Source organism: Sardina pilchardus, chromosome 13 (assembly GCF_963854185.1).
Source record: "Sardina pilchardus chromosome 13, fSarPil1.1, whole genome shotgun sequence".
Lineage (NCBI taxonomy): Eukaryota > Metazoa > Chordata > Actinopteri > Clupeiformes > Clupeidae > Sardina > Sardina pilchardus.
Genome location: NC_085006.1, coordinates 20,115,420 through 20,141,146, shown reverse-complemented (window position 1 = coordinate 20,141,146; position 25,727 = coordinate 20,115,420). Strand labels below are relative to the sequence as shown.

The following is a 25,727-nucleotide window of genomic DNA, read 5'->3' as shown; positions in this document are numbered from 1 at the left end:
CTCTCTCTCTCTATCACCATCTCTGTGTTTGCGTTGCAGTGCTTCATCTGCCACGGAGAGGACAGGTCATGAGCTCAATGCTTAAGAAGTTTACAGAGCGATAATAAGGACACAGTCCCTGAACCGAAAGTCACTTTACATTTAAGCGCCTTGCGAGCAAACAAACACAAAGATGCTCAGCCTTGCTCGCGCTTCACAGTCAACAGTCAATGGTGGTAATCAGCTTAATCATAGGGTTTTAGCTCGATGAGGTTTTCTCCTCTCCTCATCCTCTTGAAAACAGAGCCAGTGCAACAGCATGATGCCAGTCGTCTTGCATGACAATTATCTTGATAAGTCAGTGATATGATGAGTCACTGGAGTGCCGACCCTGAAGGCCAACGCCCTTCAACTACCCAACTAACTAACTCAACCCCCCCCCTACCCCCCCCCCCCCAACTCCTCTCTCCCGTTTCCAGGCAAGCATAAGAAGTAAATCGAATTGTAAAATCAGTGCACTGCCGCATTGACTCGAGCACATTACTGGTGGTCTTTTTCCGAGCAGAACTTGGTCTTATTCAAAGTCTATTAGCGGGCGAAAATTGCGACTTTAGCGACTGACTCTGCCTTCGTCTTATTCAAAGACTTATCAGGTCATGGGCGTGATGGAGACGGGTTTTCGAGACATGGTGGAGTTTGAGGTCAGGCCACAGTGCTGACACTGACACCACGGTGGGCTGTTGTGGTCAATATATAATCACAGAGATAAGGTCAATTTAGCAACAATGTGGCAGGACACATGGGCGTTCAATAACCAATTAGACATGAAACAGATGCAGCGTGGGCCCGATACCATCTCAGCAAACCAAGCGGTGTCATGGCCTGGCCCGTATCGGCACGTGTGACCCGTCGATGGTTCAGACCGAGGTGGGTAGGTGGTGGGTGACGGGTGGGGGCATGTCTCGCTTTTTTTATTTTCTTTCTCTCCCTCAGTGACACAGTGATTTACAGTCAGCAGAGCATTCAGGCCATTGGCCACGCGCCAAACGAGAGGGCTTTAATTGTGGCCTGTTAATTAGCCGCGTGATGGAACGGTGTCGCTCCTGCATAGCGCCAATGCTGCTATTTTCGCCCCCCTTTCAGTTGGCTAACAATGAAACAATGGCAGGTCTGACGAGGCAATTGATGGTAATTGCTGAGCGTACTGAAAATCATCACATCCTATCAGACCCGGGCCACTTCTATGGCGAAGCCACAGCCAGAAAAACCATCAGGGGACAAGTTGCACGCGCAAGTGCGGAGTCATCAAGATTTTTTCTTTTTGAACCAAACAACAAAATCCGGCTTTGAAGTGCGCTCGCATCTCGGCTATCACGCACAATGCAGTACACAAAAGAACGAAGAGAGGAAAAGTTGTCTATTAAATAAACATGACCTGATTAAAGGGAACCTTTCGGCGGCGGCGGCTTTGCAAGATAGCGGAGTAAATGAGGGGTAGATAAATAAATGAACAACGGTCACTAATCCGCCACAACGAAGCTCCTGTCACGCCCACAGACCTGGAGGTGGTCAATGTGCCGTCGCTGCACTTTCCCCATGACAAACCCCCAGACCGCAGATTGCTCTGCCCGTCTTCATTGCCATGCCAAGAACATCGCCACCACTGCTCACATTAGCGTCATTCGTTTTCACTCCAAGTTATGTTGGCTCAGCATATGTACATAAGTCGTATAATGTATATAATCCATGCACCACTTCGGTGAGCACTGATTGGCTGGTCACGGAAATAGATGAACAGACAGCGGCGAAATTACCTCTCTGAAAATGGCCCAGACCTAACACATTAAGCCTGATGCGACCTTAGCTTGCACTGCAATTACGCCCCAGCACCGATATTAAGTTTAAACAGGTGAGATGGATTTACAAGCTGCTTAATTCTCATTCCCTGCAACAGCAATGATACTAAAGTTATTTTGATGTGGTCTCGCTATTTTCTTTGTGGGAGGATTGAAACAGAATGATGAGGTAGTGTTGGTAATTCTCACGCTGTGACTTATCACCTTCATTCCAGCGATACAAAACCTACTGATCAGCTACGTTCTAGCGGAGTCTGGATGTAAATGGGGAGACTGTTGCTTTTGGGCAAGGCCAAGATGTGAGCTGCACCAACAATCAGTGTGTTTTGGAGAAGAAGAGAGTGAGACAGACAGACAGACAGATAGAGAGAGAGAGAGAGAGAGAGAATGAGGGAGGAAGCTGTAGAAAAAAGAAGATAGAGAAACAGTGAAAGAAAGAGACAGGAAGAGACAGAGAGAGAAAGAGAGAGAGAGAGAGAGAGGGAGAGAAAGAGAGAGAGAGAGAAAGCTACCCTGGAGACAGTGTGGGTGCCTTCTTTTCATCCGGCGAGCACTGGCGGAGGTTTGACAGGATGCCAGCTTCCACTCCTCTGCTCCCATCATCAGCTGACACAGCCTCGCCTCCCTCTCCTCATCATCCTCGCTGCCTGCCGGATACCCGGCCGCTCACACCGGCCTCGGCCCACAGTAATAGGGGCCCACTGCAGCACTCCTGCCCTCTCCCATCACCGCACCCTACCCTCAACACTGCCTGTGTGTGTGTGTGTGTGTGCATTATGTATGTGTACATTATGCATGCATGTTATTGTGTATCTGTGGTATAGCTGTGTGCATGTACAGGATGTTGTATATGGGCTGTGTGTGTGTGTGTGTGTGTGTGTGTGTGTGTGTGTGTGTGTGTGTGTGTGTGTTTGCTGATCTACACATCAATATTTTGATGCAGAGGTGGGAGAAACGGTTACTGTAGCAGCTTGAGAATTGTGAATTGTAAAATCTTTCTTGCACTGGTTTTGGATTCTGAAGCATTAGCTCCACTCTCTGTTTGTTCTAACCATTATTTTCCCTCCACTAACCATCTCATTCACACTCACGTTTACACACACACACACGCGCCTGTTTGTTCTACCTATTATGTTCCCTCCGCTAACCATCTCATTCACACTCACGTTTACACACACACACGCCTTGTTTAAAACCACTCATCACCACCCGGCAGTCTGTCCTGCTTTTGTCAATCACTCTCTCTCTCTATCTGTTCACACTCTTTTTCTCTCTTTGTTCTTTCTCTCCACTCTCTCTCTGTTCACACTCTATCTCTCTCTCTGTTCTCTATCTTCACTCTCTCTTTCTGTTCACACTGTCTATCTCTCCCTCTGTTTTCTCTTGCTCTCTCTCTCTGTTCACACTCTATCTATCTCTCTCCCCGTTCTCTCTCTGCTCTCTCTCTCTCTCTCTCTGTTCACACTCTCTCTCTCTCTCTCTCTCTCTCTCTCTCTCTCTCTCTCTCTCTCTCTCTATCCCTAACTCGGTGTGTCCCCTCTGCATCTGGCTGTCCGGTCTGCTCTCTTTAGCGGTAGCCGCAGCTTCGTGAGAGGTGAGAAGGAGCGGTGGAGGAAAAGGGATGCAGAGCTGTACGCCGCCTGATTGGGAAACTGGGTGTTAAGGCTGCGAATCTAGGCCAGTCCTAATGAGTAGTTTCTCCTCTCTTTTTTTTCATCCACGGTAGCCCTGCTGACTTCACTGTGATCTATTTCCACATCGCCATCGGTGCCTGGAGCAGACCAGGGTCCTTTGTAGCCCAGATTTATGTGAACACCCTATGGATTATGGCCTGGCAATCACCCAGATGCACAGACCTGCCGTAAAAATTGAAGCCCCAACACGCCTCGTCTCCAAGTGGTGCGCAGGATGCAATTCCTGTGATGCCACTTCAGTAATGCTCCAGTGCATATAGCCGACGCAGGCTGCGGAAAAAACGGTGGCACCCACCATATGCTGTGAGATAAGTGCCTGCACGAACTTGCACAACCTCTGAATGGGGCTCAAAGAGAAAACGCACACGCGCACGCACACACGTACACACACACAAACACACAGACACACACACACACAGAGAGAGAGACAGTACGGGCACAGTGGATTCCGTGGTGAGACGGGTGAAAACACACACATGTGCGCACACACACACACACACACACACACAAAAAAAAAACAGATATTTATGCATATGGACAGATAACCACACACACACATAAACATGCCCACAAAGACACAGACTCACACACACACACACACACACACACACACACATGCACACACATACACAGCACCCACCCACTCACACACAAACACAGACAGAGACCAGCAGCAGCACATAAACAATGCTCCAGGGGGTGCGGATCCTGATTACCGGGCAACCCAATTCAATATGGTCGACATGTAGGTCACCGTCCTCAGTGGCAGCCACTGCAGCAGCACTGGGTCACACAGACAAAACCGCGCTGCACTTCTCCCAATACGCCACCCATAGCTTAGGGTTTTTAACAAACAAACAAACAAACAAATTAATAAATAAATAAGCATAAAATAAATAATAACACCATAAATATAATCAAAAACACTTTTTGCAGAGATGAAGAGGAGTGCACTTAGAACCATCTGACGGTCCCTGTTGGCGTGAATGTGCTTGCTTGCGTGGGTGGGTTGGTGCACTTGCAAAGGTGTGCCAGTCTGCTGCTACCGTATGGTGTGAAGTCATGTTTTGCACCCGGGCTGGCTGTTATGGCTCTGGAGTTGGGCTGTGCTAATGCTTGCAGCTGTGGCAAATGGAGGAGAGAGCCTGGCCTCATTAGACAGTACATAATTAAGAAAATTAATGTAATTGTTTCAGAACAAAAACAATTCATCACAAAAGGATTCCTCTGCATCAAGCCAGTGCTGCGTTATCCATGGCAGCAAGAGGCTAAGTGCCTGTAGAACTACAGTATGTGCATAGATAAACAGCTATCTGCATCCGTGTGTGTGCATGTGTCTGTGTGTGTGTGTGAGAGAGTGTGTGTGTGCGTGAGAGTGTGGCCTATGTGTTGTGTATGTTCTGTGTGTGTGTGTGTGTGTGTGTGTGTGTGTGTCTGTCTGTGTGTGTTTGTGGCGGATTTGTATTAGTGTGTGTGTACGTGCTGTGTGTGGTTGTGTGTGTCTGCCTTATTTAGTTTTCTGCCGTGGTGTTTTCTTCCTGTTTGTAATCCACCCACAGACTAATATCCCTCAGAATCCATTTAGCAAATCAAAGCTGAGGTCAATTCTTTGCCAAGCTTAACTTGAGCACTTTATCTCAGAATATGACTTACATTTTTATTTTGATTGATCTGATTTAATCTTGCTCAGCTTGAACACCAATTGCTTGGGTCATGCTTCCCCCTACCCGTTACGCCTGATACCCTTGCGACAGGACCTCAAAATGATCCTGTCAATTGAAAAAAAAAGCAATAGACAGATCCATTCATGACGCCTCATTTTCCACTGTTTTGCCGTTGCATCAGCAGTAATTCAAAAATCTCTCAAAAGAGGCTAATACTGATGGATGGCTTTGAAGGGAGCCGATTTTTTAATCAGGCCGCCCCTTAAAAAAAATAACAGCTGAGATTTCAACCAGCGTACTGTACAAAAGGAACACGGTGATTGACAGGGACCAGGGCGCAAACAGCGGGGCGGCATATATGCTGAGCAGAAGAGGCTTTTCAATCTCATTTGCATCACACTGCAATCAGATCAGGCACCGGATCCTAGCTTACTCATGCAAATCTCTAAAACCAAGACATTCCCTGTCAGAGACTGTTTAGTTCCCAATGTCTTAAAGTCTTTTTTTGGATGATTGGGGTGGATAGGGAGGGGGGGGTGGGCTACTGAGTGCATCTGATGGCTAGAACTGCCATAAGCTCAGTCTGAGGCTCAGAAAGAATGGTGGGGGTGCTCAGTGCATCTGATGGCTCAGGCATAAGCTCAGTCTGCAGCTCCAAGAGACTAGTGAGGGTACTAACGTGCGATGACACTAGTGGGGTACGACAGGGGAACAGGGAATTTCTGCTATGCAAGTGCAATGCTATTTGCTAGTCCCACTCGATCAAGAGAAATGCTAGAAATGAGGTCAAATGTGTCACTTGTCAAACAGGAAAGGAATCAAATGAAAAAGTGTTTCGCTTATCTCCCCTTTCATCGCCTGTCCCACACAGGAATTTAGAAAATCCATGTCAGTCAACGATTAGAAATGCAAAAACTTCGCCTGCTATTATCTTGAGCATTGCCAATAAGCAATTTGGCAAATTACAATGGATGGCTGGAAAAGTGTAATTGCACTTCAATGGCTTCAAAGTAGCCATAATTAAGACAATCTCAAAGCTCTAAAAATTACTGCAATCATTTTCTTGTCCCCCCTGATTTCTAAGTAAGTCTTTGTTTCAGTCCTGTACAGGAACTCGATCCCTACATATTAGACAAAGCTTCTGTTTCGTTTTTTTTATTCACATCAAACTATGGTATCATTGTTCCATCGTTCATTTCAGACGTAAATGCTTCTTTTCTTCTAGACGTTTACATAACTATATTATTGGCTCACATCCTATACAATGCACCACTATATTCCATCCACATAAGGATCTGCATCACTTTGTCTACTTTGCTCAAGTCCAACTAGCACTCTCTCTCTCTCTCTCTCTCTCTCTCTCACTCTCTCTCTCACTCCCTCTGTTTGTTTGTATGTTGTTCTGTACTTCTTTGTGAGGAAAGCATTTGTCTATGCTATTATGCACCCACTTACTGAAGGTTATCTGTACTGCACAGCGCCACTGTGACTTGGACACTAGTAACTCTATCCAACTGTGCACAGTTATGGCTGACTATGCGAGGAAAAGTAGCATGTTTAGTCAAGCTTAAAAAGGGATGTATTCAATTATAAGAATAAACTGTACATGACCACTCAAAAGTCCAATCTTGCAGGGTGCAAAATGCTACAAGGCAAACTTAATTTAACAGTTAAGTAAACATCCAGATATGGTCAGCGAACCCACCGGACATGAACTTGTGTGTGAGGTTTTTTTTTATTATCAGAAATTAGGCAGCTCTATCTTCAAACTAAATTTAGAAAAAGCAAGCTGTCCTTCAGGAAGTAGTGTAGAGGATGTGAAAAGAAATGGCTGGAATACATTTCCGACTTATATCTCACGTCAACTCTCGGAGAGAGCTTTACTGTGATCTACACTTTATCCATTTATATCCCTGTCATACAATTCACTCTAAATTGCTTGATCATGCAATTTAGTGCAACATTTTTGACACCCTGTTTGGTTGCTGCCTTTCACTTTGTGAACTTCACAAATGTTCCTATTGCTATTGCTAAATGTGGCTGTGGCTGTATTCATCTCATTGAACACTTACAAACATTGAGAGAACTGGAGATAACGGAGTGTCAAGCCCTCAGACAAGTGCCTGAGTGACACGTCTTTGTGACGCCCAACACTCTCTCAGAAAACCTTCACTGATTGTTGTATAGCATAAAAGCGAATGCTTCCATCCTTCTCTTGATCAAAGTGCAGAACAGACCGAACTACATGACTCCTGAGCTCTCCGTCTTCCAGGAAGATCTTTGCACCTCCCTGCGAATGGAGTTTAGCCTTGATCTCAATCTATAAATACAAGAGGAAATGCCCATTTATAGCTACAGGGCACGGTACATCTCTGCCAAGCAGTGCACGTTTTCCTGAGAGCTAAGCTGGGCAGAGCAGAGAGCAGGTGTCGTGACCTCATTATTCTGCGTCGGTTTCCGACTGTTTCATGCAGTTGTTTTGACCACGTGATCCGCAAGGCGGGTTCTCCTTATGCAACCTTATTTCGCTACGTTGCCGCTGTGCTCCCTGCCGTCTGAACCTTGGCCAGACAAAGCCTCGATGCGTTGCCAGTGTGTTCTGAGAGAATCTCCCTCCTTCCAGTAGCAAACCTCACACCATGTCCCAGGCGATCAACCCCAATCATGGATATCTGGAAATCCAGTCCCCAGCAGCCTAATGTGTTTTTTGATGATAGACTGAGCACACTCCCTTTATATCCTACAAACATGGAGCAACTGACCCTTAAATCACTGACCCGCTCAGCCCTCTGGAAATAGATTGTATTTTTTTTTTTTTTTCGATTCCCTTATGTCTCAGAGAAAAATGTGCAAATAAGTAAGCTGTTATCATTAGCTACTGTGCTAGGGGTTCTAAATGTACAATGATCACTCATAAGGTAGAGTATCATTTTCATGCATCATAAAGCTGCTCTTAAAACAACGACAAAAATAAATAAATAATAAATCCAAATGTTGAACTGCAATGAACCCAATGGTGGGAAACCGGTACATTTTGATCAGCACATGTTTGATTTGTCCCTCAGAGGCTGCCCTTGACCAAACGAGAATACCTCTGACGAGAGTTTTGTAGGTGGAGAGGCTTTAATTAGGCAGCGTCCATGCTGCTTTGCCTGGCAGCGGGGAGGGTGAAATGAATGCCTCGCCTTAGACGATGCCGTAAGTGACTGATTCTGATTACTCCATCCGTCTCGTTCTTCCTCATCCCCAACGGCGTACCCTCACCCAGTCCTTTACGTTCCTATCTGCGGTCGGAACAACGTGAGGTGTAAACATGGACAACCCTATTCATGGACGGCCTTCCCCCGGAGTGGTGGGTGTGCGTGCTTCACAATAACCATCAATTAGAGAGCCGCGGGGGCCTTCCCAGGCTGAGCTGCACAAAAGGCACTGGAGGATGCTGGGATATGGCAACACAAACACCACACATCTGAGGAGCGCAGAGCCGGAGTGATGGAGGGTGGGTGGGGGGGGGGGGGGGAGAGGAGAAGAGGAGGAGGAAGAGACATTTTTAGTACACGAGTAAATCTCTTGATTTTTGATGCACTGTGGTGACGGTTGCTTTTGAGACGCGTCCCAGACTTCATTTAAACTAAGGTTCCGGAGGCGTCTGTTGTACTCTTCTTGTTCTGAAATTCAGCAATGCACGTCGTCAGGAGATGTCTTGTGGTATTTTGTTATCTCACTCTTAACAATGGTTTCGTAGGTTTTACATAATCATATTTAGTCGGTGGTCAAATCCATAAGTTCACTGGTGTAATTTAGAAGCAAGGCCACTGAACCACAGAAATTCTTCAGTGATCAGTGGATAGGATCTTTCTCAGAGGTTAAATCTGCAAAATCAATTCGGCCTGGTTAGCTAGATTTCTCAATCGTTGCTTTCATCGCCCAAGGGGACGTTTACATGGCTTCAAGCAACGGAGGAAAAGATCTATTTTCTCTCCAGAACACACCCAACCAATCCAGCCAGAGAAGGTTGTGTTGTCTGATGTCAGTGTTGAAGTACTCATGGCTTCTAACACTAGTCAATCCATTAGTAAGGCTCATGGGTAAGGAGGGCTGAGGCAAAATGTATTCTACAGATTTCCTCTCTTTGATCCGGGGCTGTTTTCAGCTTTTGTTCTCTCTCAGCTATGATCTGTCTGCAATTGTCACACTCCTCCCGAAACCGTTCAAATCAAGCGTTGTGGAGAGCAGCAGAACACCACTCTGCAAAGTAAACAACAACGAACAAAAAAAAAAAAAACAGACAGGAAAAAAATGATCAGGGGAATTCCAAATCCAGTTTGACAAAACACTTACATATACGTGTATGTGGCTTAATCATTCTTAGGCAGAGGGAAGCCAAATGTCACAAAAAAGAAACAAAAAAAGAAATCCCATTTTACAGTCATTCTCCTCATCCAATGGCTGATCACCAGATTTGTCCAATCGTAACCCTTCTCTAGGGCCAGACAACACTTGTTATTTTGTCTCAGTGTGCACATGTTGGAGAGCACAGATTTAACCCGAGACCGAGGTTAAATGAAAGAACCTTAGATTAGCGATAATCTGAGTTCCGGATGATGACCATATAAGGAAACCCCCCTCCCTCCCACTCTTCCCTAGTCCTGATGGAACCCTCTAATCCCACCCAAAAATGGCTTGCCTAAAAAAAGAAGAGGGAAATAAAATCAAACCAAAGTGCTAGATATCACGTCATTCTAACCAATAATTTAGGACAATCATTCAAGTACTATGCTCTAACTGTGATCTGATGGCAGTGACTCACCGGATGTGATTGTACATCTAACAAATGACTGTTGGGCTAGCTGTTGATACTATCAAAGACATGTGAGCAAGAGAGAGAGAAGACAGACAGAAAAGATAGAGAGAAAACATGTATGAGGTTCACCATGGTCAACTTTGCTGAAGTGTTTTAGAGTATCTGTCACCTTGTAACTACCACACACTCATTCCAAGTGTGCTATTTCAATTCTCTTATCTTCTTACATAAAAACCATAATCACGGCATAATCGCTTGCGAAATCACACAATTACATAAGATGCTACAAATGCTGTCAATTGCAAACTATTCATTTCAGGACAAGGCATCTGGAGGGCACGGACTTAAACCACTCCAGTCTTTCATTATGTCAGAAAAATGGAAATGTCTGGACAATGATGTCTGGTAACTAACTATGAGTAGAACCATTCTCTAAAGACCTTGCTTTTGTCATCAAAATTGGCAAAAAAAATAAAATCATCATTTTGTTGAATTACTTTTTGAATTATCGAGCAGCGTCATACAATCCTCTTAAGGGTATTCAGTCACAGCTGATAGGATAATCATTGGTCTTCATAATCCACTTAACCCTATTGGTGTGTGAGGTGAAATCCCATGAAAAACACAGCATAATGGCTGCCTCTCTTGGATGTTTATGAAATCTCCCTAAAAGCCTCGCCTGCTGTGACTAGTCTCCATTTTGATGCAGTACCCCCCACGGGACGCCAACATTAAAGCCTGAATCATACAGTACACTAGCAAACACGTGGGCCTGTCATGTACACAAAGTTTATGCGAGAAGATATGCTTATGCTATGATTTCGATTTGGTTAATGAGGTGTTCTGCAAACTTATTCAATAGTCTTGGTTTAAAATGGAAGGATGTTGAGGAGTCAAACTAACTGTGATTCCCAGAATATATCTGTGCTAAGAGTTGTGCAGTAAGCAGTTTCAAATAGTCCTATGATGTACTGCACTGCCATCCTGGGGAAGTTCACCTGAGGGGAAACACAATCTTGTGTGGTCTGATCGACATGTAGAGAACCTTAGCTTGAGTTGATACTTTCAATGACCTGAGGTAATTCCCAAACATCAATGCATAAGAGGTTTCCATTCTTTAGAGGTGATTTTCAAACCCGTCGTCAAGGTACAGGTCTGTTTAATGTTGGAGCCTTAATGTGCATTTGTGTATTTCTGTTTTTGTTTGTGTCTTATTCTATGTGGGTTTCAACCGAACTCTCAAATATTTCTGCTCAAACGATACTATTATTTTTATATATGTTTAGGTTCAATCATTTCCCTGCCATCTGGAATGTGTATTATAGCTGGAGGGTAATGGAATGAATTTATTGAATTTTAGGATACTTTGACCATTCAATATATAACTCCCCAAACTGTACAAATGCCACAACAGACACCAAATAATGTCAAATATTTTCATGATCCTCTAGTGTTGTGCTTGTCTATCACTCAGTGAACTTTCCAGAGTTTGTGGTTGTAGCATCTTAGGCCGTTATGCTATTCTCAGACGATGCAAGAGGATTGTGTTTATTGAGACACACAGTCAAGCACTGCGAGTGTATGTGTAACCTCAGGCATGAAATTCAGACATGCTAGTGAGCAAGCTAAGGCCCACGGGAGCTAGCTTCAAAAGCTAGCACACCTCTTGAGGTGTCAGGGAAATTAACGTTCCACAAAAGACAGGACATGACAGCTGCCATGGCGTGTTTGTGGTAATGACATGTCTATTTGAGGACGGAGTTTTCAAATAAAATATTACAGGTTTCAGGGAGTATGTGGCAACCCAGAGAATGAGCCCAACTGGAATCTCAATTACCACTCACTCTTTTGACGCACTTACACAAAGTATGGTGTGCCGTGGGTGTACTGTATATGAGAAGAAGAACCTGTGCCCTTTACACTAGTCTTTATCCTTCAAAGAATGCACAATACAATATCTGAAGTGTAATTAGACTGGACAGAGGTCTTAGAATCGTTCAAAAGAATAAGAACAATGAAAGCATTTATTGCTCCCAAGCCGAATGTGAACACCATCACACTCTTCCGTGCACACAATAAAGTAACCACTTAATCCATGTTTTTTTTCAGAGCAAGAGAGCAAATAAAAAAAGGCTCCCAAGAGGAGCTCTGGAAGGCCGAGGCATCGGGTACTCTTTCAATAGGGAAATTGGGACATCCGATTTCTTGACCCAAATCCTCAAAATATTCCTCTCTGTAATCAAATAGTACTTGCCAAATAAGGACAGGCAAAAGCCAGTTGTGAAAAGAAGAATGCATTAAGATGTGGCAAGGCATTAAAACGACTAACACGAAAGTTGCTGTTCTCTGGGTTAAAATAGGGATAGAGATGTAATTTCCAGAGAAAATAAAGATTTATCACTTCATAATCCTCGGTGTTATTCTAGACCAATCAACAGACTGTTCATCCTTTTTATTCAACAAAAATGCAGCTGTGATGAAAGCAATTTCTAAAAGATAAGGACAAATTAATCAGCATCTCTGCTGGAACATGTTCCAAGGTGCCACCCAACTCTGAAACGTAATAGTCAGGCTTATTGCACAGTGGTAGATGCAGACAGGCATTCATTCTCCCACTTCCCAAATTAGCTCTGAACAGCAAATTCACATCCGACTCCTCAGTGCCGAGGAACGACAACAACAAAAAAAAAGACATGAGTGGGAAAAAAACAGATCAATACCGGTGGAAAAAATGCATGTATCTAAGGAGAATTGCATCAGAGCTTCAAAGCATTTTTGTGTTAAAGTGCACTCCAGACCAAAGCCTGTCTTCCCTCTTTCTACCTCTTGTATGTGTTTGATTTCAGAACACTACATTTATACGGCACTCCATCAAATGACAGGATTCACTCAGCTATTTACAATGACGACATGGATATACTTTATAGAGTTCCCTGTCAAACAGGGACTGTGGAGAGGACTCGGAAGCTCACTGAGTGAAGAACCTTCCACTTCAGCAGCCAACCATTGATATAAACAGGGTCCACACATAGCGAGAACAGAGAGAGAGAGGGAGAGAGAGAGAGAGAAAGAGAGAGAGAGAAAGAGGGGGAGAGAGAGGAAGCTCATTGTGAGGTACAGTCGCCTTTGTTCTGCTTCTGACTGAAACCAAACCCCTGAGAGAGCAGTTCATTCTCTCCATCATTACAAGTAGAGTCAAGCAGTGACAGCCAGCACACGACTGGAAACAGAGCCGGACTCTCATTTAAAACAGCACAGCACACTTGGTCCAGTCTCCGATGGCTCCTCACCACGCAGGGAGTCCAGGCCGTGGGGCCCCAGAGGAGTGCAGCTGTCCAGGTCGTGACTCGCAGCAGAGAGAGAGAGTGGCAGTCAGAGTGGGAGTTGGAATCATCTCAGTTTTCAGCCAATGACTGGAACAACGGTGACGTCGTCATCACAGACATGGATGTTGTATGGATGTTGTTGCTGTTGTTATTATTCTTTTTTTTTATTTTCCCCCCTCTCACTCTCTCCCTCTCTCTCTCTCTCTCTCTCTCTCTCTCTCTCTCTCTCTCTCTCTCTCTCTCTCTCTCTCTCTACCAACCAACCATCCCCGACAGCATCATGGGCCAAAAAAAAAAAATGAAATTGATTTGAAAATCCTCTGCTCTGCGTCTCCACAGCCGGCCTCGTAGGGGATTACGAGGCGGTCGGGCCGCTAATGCGGTGTGGCCGCCGCTCTCCCATCGGCTTTGAATCAGGTCACTAGCCACTATTCCAGAATTCGAGATGGACGCCGCAGCCGCTGCCGCCGCCACAAATTTTAACAGGCTCCGAGAACTGGTAAAAGCGTAGGAATGGGCGAGGGCGAGGGGTGGGAGTGGGGTTGATGGAGTGTCAGGAGGAGGAGGAGGAGGACGGGAACCAACATTGTGTGCTGCGCTGGCTGATGAGTCATTGAAAGATAGGAACACACCAGGGACTCCGCTCTCGAGACGGCGCAACAACAAGAGTCATCAGTTTTGTGAGACTTAGCCAAAGTGTTTTCTTATTTTCTGGTCTCTCTCCCACCAGTCCCCCCCACCCATCCACCCTCCTCCGCTCCTCTTCTTCCCACCACGATTACTGCAACCATCCTAAGGGGACAGTGGGAAAATCATGCTCCTATACTTATCTTTCAGCGTGGCTCCTCCGATAGCAAGCTGCTAGGCCTGAGTTTTACAGTAAATGGAAACTCGACTAGTATGACATGTTGGCCTTATAAGATTAACATTGGTGTCAGCTTTATGTAGAAAAGGTGCTGTAAAACACTCCAAATGTTTTCCTTTTTTATTTTATTTTTTTTAAATAGAAAACCTGTTCATTTGTAGGCCATCATGGTTATGTCTGTCTCAATGCATCTTGGGTAGTGAGTGACATGATACGGTTGAACCGGCTAGGTCTTGACAGTAAGCCTAGGCCACAGTGAGAGGAGAACGTCTGCCATTCAGGCTTTTCAGTTTAAACCAGAGCACATTGTAAATCAGGAGGGTAAAGCAAGATTTACATGAAAATGAAGGTGATCAAGGAGGTGAGGAAACGAGAGTAGGCCAAAATCGATGGTGTCTGTCCAGCAACTGCTTGCCAATGACGACCGAAAATGAGAGTGTTTGTTGTAAAGAGCTCCACCTTTTTGTCAGCAGCTGTCAAGGGTAAGCACAGATCAAACTATCTTTTGATATAAACATTCGGGTTCAAACGGAAAAGGCTGAATGGCAGACGTGTTCATCTCACTGTGGCCTGGGCTTACTGTCAAGACCTAGCCGGTTCAACCTTATCATGTCACTCACTACCCAGGAAGCATTGAGACGTACTGTACCTACAAGTAAAGGTTTTATACATTCTTTAATACAAACTAAAACATTTGGAATGTTTATATAAGTCCTTTTTTATATAGCTAACGTCAATGTTAATCTTATAAGGCCAACATGTGGTACTAGTCAGAGTTACTTTTAAGAGTAACTCTGAAACACACACACACACACACACACACACACACACACACACACACACACACATACACACACACACACACACACACACACACACACACACACACACACACACACACACACACACACACACACACACACACACACACACACACACACACACACACACACACACAGACACACACACACACACACACACACACACGATTCAAGAGCCCTATCTGGAGCTGCATCTTTGGGAAAAGGTTAACCTTCTTGGCTGAACTTAAAGGCAATCAGCTCATGTGCACTCATACATGACTACGCCAAAAGCTGCCTGAGCCTTGCCACAAGGAGTCCGCAGCTGGTTCAAGGATGTTGTTCTTACAAATCTATGAGCTTTACGACTGAGCTCATGCAATGCACTATACTCACAGGGCTTATTGAATTCTATTTATTTAGTATGTGGGTTGATATTGGGTTGGGTCCTCAGCATTGGTATCTTGGGTCATTTATTAGTCATGCAGTTCTCTGAATAAAAATACAGCAATACAGTAGTGGTTGAATTTCTTGGTACGCTTACAGTTAATTGAAATACTGATTAATTTCTTTCTTTAAAGTGATGAAATTTTAAGCCATTTTCAAATGTATACCTGCATGCCTTCGGTATGTAAAATTAATAAATTATTTAAGAAGCTCATTTGTTCATTTTACAAAGATATTCTAAACTGGCCATGGCAGATTTATTGGTTGATTATAGTGATTATAGTGATTATAGTTTCAAACTAATTGGTTCACCGTAACAGATGTGTTTGATTCAGAGTCATTCAGCCTATTAAATGGAGAAAAGTCATCATGCAGTTTGATAACATCGAGGGTCAACGCATAGATGAGGAAATTCTTAGCACATAATACATTTAAACTGATATGTCCTTGAAAATTCATACAGTTCTTACTTAAAGTCAACTTTTGTCACCATTTAAATAACACATTAAAAATTATTCAACTGATTTCTACCACTCACTTTGCCATATGACATCACATCACTGACGTGTCAATAAATGAACAAATATTGTTGGCACGGTGGCTGTAGGTACTACTGTGATGTGCCGATTCAAATGAATGGCCTAAGATTAGAATGTCCTTCAGTTTTGTGTCCCTTACAAACTATTCCACAAAGGGATGTGTATGAGCGTGTTAAGTGGAACATGGCAGAACCTTTCAACACTGAAACAGTTCTATTTATGTTTTTAACATTTCTTCATCTTCAGGAATGTTTTAGGCATTGGAATACAAAATGTTTCTATTGCCCATAGCCTCGACTCCACTATGGGAAAGGGGCTTTGACAGATCATTAATATTTCCAGGATAGCATCAGAAACTCTGAGCCGCAAAGCTGGGTGTGTGGACTACTTCATTTTCAGACCTGGGGGTACAAATCAAATATTCTCCCCTTTAGTGATGAAATTTACCATAAAATTGGATTCACAGGCACTCAAGAGTTCATACATCCTCAGGTTTCCTTCTTATTCCCCTGACAGCTGCAATGGCCATGAATCCAAGCTACCCTTTCACATGCAAGCGCGTCACCTCACTGATCACCTGGACTGGCTGTTCAAGGCATGCCACTTAAACAGCGCTCGTTCAAGCATGCCTGCGAGGCCCTTAGCTGATTACAATGAGACACCAGCCGCAACATCAATGGACCCAGCGATGAGGAAAAACGATAGGAGAACTCCCAAGTGCTGAGGAAAGAAACGGCCAGCCCGTTTTTACATGAAAGTGAGGTGCGATTAACTTGCGAAACCCCTTTCTGATTGGAAGAGGAAGCACCGGGGTGACCTCTTCAAATAGAGCTAATGTCTCCGGCTTAATGCCAAATGATACGTGAGCCACGGCGAGCAAAAGGCTGTCATCTATGGAACGGATTCCCCATAAACCTGCTAATGTGTACTAAAAGGCTTTGCCGATGAGTTGCGCGGCCTTTGTGAACAGGTTTATCCAAATAATGAAGAAACCACACCAGAAGAGAAAGGGAGAGAGAGAGATACCAGGGGAATTGGGGGCGGAGGGGAGGCTTTGCTTAACTGGTGCGTTTGCTCTGTCATGGTTAGCTGTCTGTTCTGGGTTGCATGAAATGCAAAGCAACACTCCAGCGCGCATCGCTCTTGTTCATGTATCGTGTTCATTAAAAAAAAAACTATTTATTTATGTGGTTTTAAACCCTGCAATCAGGGTTTTTCTAAAAAACCAGACACCATTATTTTAGAGCCAGACAAATCTGGCTCCCCGGTTAAGCACAAGATCATTTCCAAATCCTCAACAGAAGTCACCCCTACACATTTAGCGGCGTGGCAAATGCCTCATACGTTATGATGTGACGGCAGCGGATGGGTGGGTGGGTGGTTGGGTGGGTGGTATTAGAAATTTTAGTCAGGGGCGGCGTGACAGTGACTAATGAGAGTGAAACAAAATCACTCTCCCTCCCCCCCAACTCCACTCTCCCTCCGAAATAATACAGACAAAAAAAATCGTACTGGGCCAAGAGAGTGTGTTGTCAGAAAATATCTACAAAGCTGATGCGAGACCAGAGGGAGACAGACAGTGCAATCAGCCTGACTGTGTCATTACGGCCTTAACGAATGATTGTCAAGTTTTTCTGCAGCGCTTCAACTTCACAGCTCTTGCCCCGTAGGCCTCCAAGTATTGACAGGGTGCAGGGAGGCAATTATAAAAGTATAACAGCGTGGCAGGCAGCTGTGAGAGGGAAAAAATGGCCGGTGAGATGAAGAAAAATAAAGATTGCGGCTGTGGCATTGTGTGACTGTGGCCGTTTGATGCTGTGTTGAATGTGAGCGAAGTACTGGAGGCAATGGAGGGATGACTGGTTATGACTGTTAAGCTACGTCTAATGGAGCTCAAAATGTGACTGCGTCAGCCACTTAATTGTGTCTACCACATTCCACCAACCAATTATAATAGGACCACATCAGGTCGTATTTCTGCAGACCGAGACAGCTCTGGATTGCTCCGGAATCATACAGCAATTACCATAACACATTCTAGAGTGGTGAGCAAATTTGGTGATGAACTCTATAAGGTTGGTCCTGGATGTCTTGCTCTCCGTTCATTAATATGTTATGGGCTAACTTTATAAATTGACACACAGCATTGCAAACTGTGGGCATTCACATCTTTTTTTCATTACTGAGAGAAAGGACATACAGAGTGATACTCAGTGGTACTCTAAACTTGATCATTGTATACTGCTCTATTGTACTGACTAATGGTTGTCAGTCCTTGGGCAAACTATTCACAGTGTCCTCTGAGAAGCTAACAAGAGTGTTCTTGGGCCTGTGTCACTTTGTTAAGATTTATGAACAACACTGCACTAAATCAGTTCACCTACAGCATATAATGCAAAAAAAAGACACTGAATTGTAGGGTCATATTTAGAAACATACATAAAACATCCATGAACTAGGCCACTGACACAAGTAGAGTAGCCTACTCTGCATCAAATGGATTCATCTACCATCTGCAACAGCTACGCTATAAACTTCATGCCACTAACGATGGACTGTTCTATAGAGGAGAAATCCTGTTTTCTGGAAATTATTGTGCTTTACTACGCCTCTGTGTTTCTTACTTATGGTGACAAGATACATTTGGAATCCAACCACATACTGCACGGTGACATGCCTGAGGTAGCCAAAGGCATTTGAATAGAGGCCCAGTCTCAAAGATGCCTAAAGGCTTCCAATACTTTCCAAACAGTGTGTAGGGGGGAGGAGAGATTTAAAAAAAAAAAAAAAAAAAAAAAAAAAAAACCCCTCTTTTGGCTGCTCAACATACTACCCCTGCAGGCCTTCCTAGATACTCACCAAGACGCAAAGATGCTTAGGCTACTTGTGTGCCGACGTGAAAATGTGTTATTCTCAAAATATACTGCTGTGAGCAGGACACAAAGACGCCTGCTTGGGGGATAACTGAACACCCGTGATCAGACTACACACTGTGTGTTTATTTTTTGCAAAATGACTTGTAAAGCTGTGCTACTGAAACATGCATAGTGTCTGTCTGTGCATAGCTCTTTCGAAGCCATACTCTCAGGAACACTCGAATTGTGGTTTTCTGAAGCAATTATGATCAAGGCAGTAGGCTATGACGCGATTTAATGGTGTGAATTGAACTATGAATATAATTTAAGGGAACTGTGTGTCGTACTAAATGTGGTTTATGTTGATAGATCACTTAAACTGGTTACGTATAATAAACCAGGATTCAGAATAAAGAAGCGAACTGTGTTAGGCTGTACGACTAGGATGCGGAGGGGTCAGCAGACTACTGTGCATCATGGGGACCTTTGGCCGATGTAGGCGCATGTGTTCATAAATAATGAGACTTTATAGCCAAGGACACGTGACTTGGGACATCTGTCCAATCTGTTCGAAATCTGCTTAGTAGTTTTGTCGATAACTAGCTTCAAAACAAAGTCGCATACAAAAAAACTGCGGACCTTCATTCGTATGTTGGCTTGGAACTGGTCCATGCTCCAAAATGATGATCGGCTACCCGTTTCAGCATCGGTGACAACTATACGTGGCATCTGAACCTACCTACGCCACACGCCTTCCTCAATATAAAGAGGCTTGAGAATAGTCTTGCATTCTAGTCTACAAAGATCATCTTTACGTAACAGCATTTGTTTATGGGAACAATAAAGTCCCGAGGTCCCACTTCTCCATTATTGTCTAACGTTAAGCCGTACATTCACAGCACATTAAGCAGGCTACCCTTACACTTAATCAAAGTAAACATACGCAGATACCACCCCATGCCGTGGAATTCATCGGATGTCTTCAATAAGTTAGTGAACAATTATATGTTTTCATTATGAATAGCTAAACCCTCTCCAACAGATTCCAATCAATGCAACTTTCATCGACTGAAAACGTTGGTCTGCGCGTCAAACATCGAACAGTCCATTCAAATAATACATGGATGTGCTATCTAATATCCAACGTCGCTGTGAGTTAACAGTCTGTCACAACTGGCATGCTGAATATAAGTTGGTTCGCATCCTACCTGATTACAGCTGTATCACCCTGACGCACGGTAACGTTGTCGGTCGGGCGTTGCATATCCACACTCCGGACGGGGAATCCTGTGGGAATAAGACAAAGTAGCCTGAAAAAGGACGCCTGCAACTGCCTCCAACACGACCTCCGTCCGATGAACATTTCAAAAGACACACGTTAGGTCCCACGGGGAAAAGTGTTTGCACTTTGCAGAGAGATTGTTCCAGTTCAGTTCCAAGCCCGAGATGCGCTCCGCAACAACAAAAGCCCCCCTGTCTGACTTATACAGATGAAGACAAACACGCGTTGAAGTAACGGAAGAAAAATGGTCTGAAAGCAAGCATGGAGGCTACTCCATACACCCGTGCGCAGAGACGTATCCCGCTGCTCCTGAGAAAGAGAAGCGACTAGCTGCTTTCCCATCAAGTGGATATTCAGTCCTCTGCCGTTACCATCTCGCACTTAGGCTCCCTCGCTCTCTTGCTCTATCTCTCCCCAACTCTCCACCCCCGCTCTAAACATCGCACTGCTGCCCCCCTCACGAGAGTCTGATGCTCCCTCATTGGTTGTCACGACAACAGTACCATCTGATGCCCCTCTCTTCCCGCCACAACAGCAGTTAGATGTCCTGAAATGGGAAGACGCTTGTAGTTTACTTATAAGGTACATATGAACTAGCTTTATCAAATAGTGTCCCTTCATGTCCCTCCAATTTCCAAATATCCCCCGCCTCCCCCCGCAAAAAAAAAGAAAAAATATATTTTGCTACAGTAGTAGCTATCTCTCACTGTTGTCTAGTAATACTACTGAACTGAAAGAGAAAAAGTGCAAAGGTGAAAGGTGAGATGAAGCAATCTGTTAACAGAATCGCAAGGGGAAAAAATAGGCCTACACAAAATTGACTTATAAACAGATACATGTATTTGTCATTATTTCGGAGAACCTATGCACTGCCTTCTCCCTCCACACTAGTCTCCCATCAGTGCTCTTTTTAAAGTTGAACTACAGTGTTTAAGTACTAGCTACTAAGTAGGCTATTGTTAGGCTAACTATTGTCATCATGGAGGAGGTCATACATGATCTTATGTGATTATGTAACATTAGTCAAACCAAAACAACTGCACCCTGCACTAAGCTGTGACAGTTAGTCAGTACTTTCCCCTTTACTCACCCCCATGCCAGTCTATCCCTGCTGAAATTGGCACCATCATGGCCCCCCACCCCCCTCCCCCCTTTCTCTTTAGGCTGTTCTGAATGCATTTGTGTAGGCTACATAATCACTTGTGACCTAATAGCCACAAAAGATGTTTTAATATTTGCTACTTTGGCCACAATGTGCACAGATTTATGTTCATATGATTCTAGTTGTGGTTGTAATTTGTTCAACCTTCAATGTCATGAGATAAAATGGCACAAAAAACTGAGCAAAACAATATGATTATAGTTATACATTATTTTTTACAAGAAAACATACACATATCACACTGCACTATATTGCCATAAGTATAGGGTCACCTGACTCACATATGAACTTAAGTGACATTCCATTCTATGGGGGTTTTGACAATTCTTCCAGAAGCTGATGCACAGTCATGTTGGAACAGGGAGGGGCCATCCCAGAGCTAGGCTTGGCCCCTTAGTTCCAATGAAAGGAACTGTGAATGCTTTTGGACAATTTCATGCTCCCAGCTTTGTGGGAACAGTTTGGGGATGGGCCGTTCCTGTTCCAACATCACTGTGCATCAGTGCACAAAGCAAGGTCTGCAAAGGATGACAGAGTTTGGTGTGGATGAACTTGACTGGCCTGCACAGTCCTGACCTCAACCCAATAGAACACCTTTGGGATGAATTAGAGCAAAGACTGACAGCCAGTCTCCTCATCAGTGAGAAACCTTACAAATGCACTTCTCGAAGAATGGTCAAAAATGCCCCATGGATTAAGAATAGGATGTCACATAATATGCAAGTCAAGGCAGCGGACCCAATACTTTTGACAATATAGTGTATGTGTTCATGAGTGTAGATATAATTGAATAGTACGAAGTGACTTCCACCATGCACATTTAAATGACCAATGTATGTTATCAATGATAATATTTCTGAATATGTATATTCTATTTATACTACTATTTCACTATTATTCACTCTTTTACAAAGAATTATGTAACTATAGCAAGTTAGCCTGGACAATTTGAGTTTTGGAAATTCGGTCTGGAGTTGCTCCTTTGATGTCCGGGCCAATCAAATCATTTGGGTGGGCTTCGTTCAAAACACACTTCTAGGGAAGCAAGATTTAGCTAGTGTCTGTTGACTTTTAAACTAATAACTTTTAAAAATGAACAGAAAAAAATATTTAGAAATTTGTCAAGGATGTTTTCGGTTGTTCTCACAACAGGATATTACTCTGGCCAAAGTGGAAATCGGTTGAGACACGCCCCATAATCATGTCCCAATGGAGCAGTATCAGACTCAAATTCTGACTAGAATCGAGTGCCTGAATAGAAATCGTGCCTGGCTATGTCGGGCTGATGACAAATAATGCTTGAAATCACACCAGATACTGTTTTTATTTTGTTTCACACCCACTACCGACTTCATTAGTCTATCTGTAAAATAACAACTGTTCACTGTGTTTGCTCTTCTCTTCCTGCAGCAGTACCTCCACTTGAAAGCAGCTGTCATATACGGTAATAAAAGGCTCTATTATATACGGAACAAGCAAAAGTATATCCTTTTTGTGGGACGGTAAAGCCAGATTGCATGGCACATTGTGTGATGCACAAAATAGAGTCCATCGAGATTTCTTAGGACCTTTCTAAAGATATTCTAGAGAATTAATATCCGAAAACACTTAGGACGGCATTGGACAATGAGGCCCAGTGCGATCATTCCACATAAGAGCCAGATACCTGCAGGAAAATCTGTGGCACAGGGAACCACAAGGGCATACGGTCTACAGAAAGAAAATACAAGAAAATACGAGCGTCATTGTGAAAGAAGAAGGGAATGCTATGGAGGAAAGTTAAATGTAAGCGTAATCAGCATGCTGTATACTTTAATGGCAGCGCACTGGATTTCAGCAACTCCCTAGTCTTCATTCAGCCTCTCAGTAGCCATATATTTCATTGTCAATTATTTGTCTCATAAAAGCGCTTAGTTTCCCAGTGTATAAGCCAAACGGAGCAAGCGTTTCCCCTTAATATCAGTAATTCCTCCACTGGGAAGCGTAACGGCACCACTTAGCAGAAAATACAATGTATTAATCAATCATGTTTTCAGGGCCATTGACATTGAATGGGTAAGCAAACACTCTCGTACTAGGCTTTGGGGTGCCAAATGTATAATAGGCTCAATTCAACCTCCATAACAAATAAGAGGGAGGATAACAACCACTAAGACCTGTGGGTGTGTAATGCCTACTGCTTTTCCATCACAGCACTCAATGTGAATGTGTACTGAGCTGATGTGCTCAGCTCACACAACTGCAGAACACGCTGGTACATCCTTGACATGCCCGAAGGGGGAACCTGGCCGTATGCATAGTTCTATACTGAATGCTAGACTGTCTAGGATGTCTGAAGAATATGAGTGGTCTACCATCTTGGCCAATTTTGTGATATATCTCACTCACATGCACACACATGTGTTCCTTTGTGCTGTAACAAAAGGAACTTTTAGATAATATATCTGTCAACCGAATTCTCCTTTAGGGGTGAATTTAATTAATATCCTACACTGCTGGATGCCGGAAGTTCAATATGGAACTCCAGGTCCCATGTGTGTTAAAAATGTCCTCCAGTGCGGGTGGTGAGAGATCAGCTTCAGGCAAGTTAAGTGGTTGCAAACTCTTGCGTGGCTCTTAACGTTGGTAAGTAAGATACCGAAGCACAAGAACACACCCACAGAAAACAGACCCACTCAGGGTGTGAGCCTTCTGTCACTGGGATGTAGCATCTATTAATTCAGTAGGCAGGTTAGTTCAAATCTCAATTTCAAATCCGATCAACCCATTTGGACTCGTTCCAGAACTCATTCGGGTCCAGGTATTTTGTCCGCGTTTTCATCAAGCAGGTAAATGAAACATGAACGGCAAGTTTGAAAGGTGGAATGCACATCACCTTGAGTTGGAGATTGTAGAGGCGATCCAATCTTTCACTTTCATCCGTAAAATGTCATTACGCTTCAATGCCATTTGGCCAACAAAGTGCTCGAGTGATTTCCCTCATTTATCTAGGCATCTGTGACACTTCACCTATAGCCCTGAATGTTCCTGATATGTGCTTTAGTGTGGACTGATATGTGGCATTGCTATTCTATTGCTTTGTGAAATTTTAAGACAGATTTTTAAAAAATCATGTCATTTGAAACCAACATGCATTGTCATTTATCTTGCATTTGAAACATAACTCTTATAGCAATTCAGGTTTCACCATAGGGCACACAGTCTAAGTATGCCATCTTACCCACCAATAACAACCTGCCAACCAGAAAATTGTATATTTCTGCAGAACTCTGTAACAGCTGATTGATAATGTACTAAGACAAAGCCCAGCAAATTCCGGAATAGAAGCATTATGCATAACATTCTGTACAGTTGGTTACCAAGAGCATTCTACCGTGCAGATGCTGTCTGCTATTTGGTTTCATGAAAGCTTTACAAACCAAGAGATAAAAGGCACCCATTACTACACTCATTTCTTTCATGGCCATTATGCACCATTTTGATTGGCTAGGTGGCACAATCCAAGCATCCATTTTTGGTTGCCTTTCACAAAGCCAGGACTTTGTACACCAGAACATTTTTCAGTGTAAATATGAATCAGACTGCTAGAGAATCATGGGGAGTAATTACCTGAATTTGACAAAACAAAATGGATCTCAAATCAAAGTCCACAGGAACAATGGAAACATGGAATCAGCCTTGAAGATTTTTAATCACAAAGTGGGTTTTGCCCAAAGACAAAAGGCTAAACTGTGTAATGTTATGTAATTACCTTGACCAATTGATTTAGACCACCCTGTCTCATTCTATTCACAGCCACTCACTAATAATAAGCACATCTGACAGAGCAATCTAGAGGGAGCTAATGTACCCATCTCACATTCTAAAAACTGAAACCTGCTATCCCTCAACACATTGATTTTATTTCTATAACTATTATTTTTGTCATCTGCGTATCATATGTGTAGGCAATGTGTACTGAGTTGGTATGACTGACAGTGACAGCATTACAAACATTTGTAAAAGACAGTGACATCTATAGAATTTAAATGAGTTACTCTAGTTTGAAAATCTTTGTTTTACTTTGGGTAAAACTTCTGAAAAAAAACCCCTTATCTGCTCGATTTGGAATTACAAAGATAGCCAGTCTCGTATACACTTAGAGCCAAGATATTTTATCTCTGTGATAAAAGGCCCTTTAGCAAGACATGATAAAAGTTTGTGAAGAAGAAACGACAACACAACCATGAGGAAAACACGTCTAAGCAAGCCAGTCCAAGGAGTTGCAAAAGGTTACGGGAACTCGAGAACTTTCTTGTCATGTGGTGAATTTGCTGTTTCATTTACTGCCAGATATAGCAACGGTGGAAGACCACCCCCCCCCCCTCTCTCTCTCCTCCCCCCTCCCCCCCAACAAAGTACCGGATGTGCAGACAGTCGGAAGCTTAATAATCATGGTGCTAATGCATCACTGG

General features: G+C 43.6%; 1 protein-coding gene across 2 annotated transcripts in view; it reads right to left on the bottom strand.

The window, feature by feature from the left end:
• The window catches only part of lsamp (limbic system associated membrane protein), a 401,092-nt gene that overhangs the window by 109,123 nt on the left and 266,242 nt on the right, over window positions 1-25,727 (bottom strand). Inside the window, exon 2 of one of the 2 annotated variants that reach the window (XM_062552904.1) lies at window positions 20,038-20,116. In XM_062552904.1, the coding sequence (XP_062408888.1) occupies window positions 20,038-20,116 (79 nt within the window). Of the gene's footprint in view, window positions 1-20,037; window positions 20,429-25,727 lie in introns of those variants that run through there. The other variant, XM_062552903.1, reaches the window with a different exon arrangement.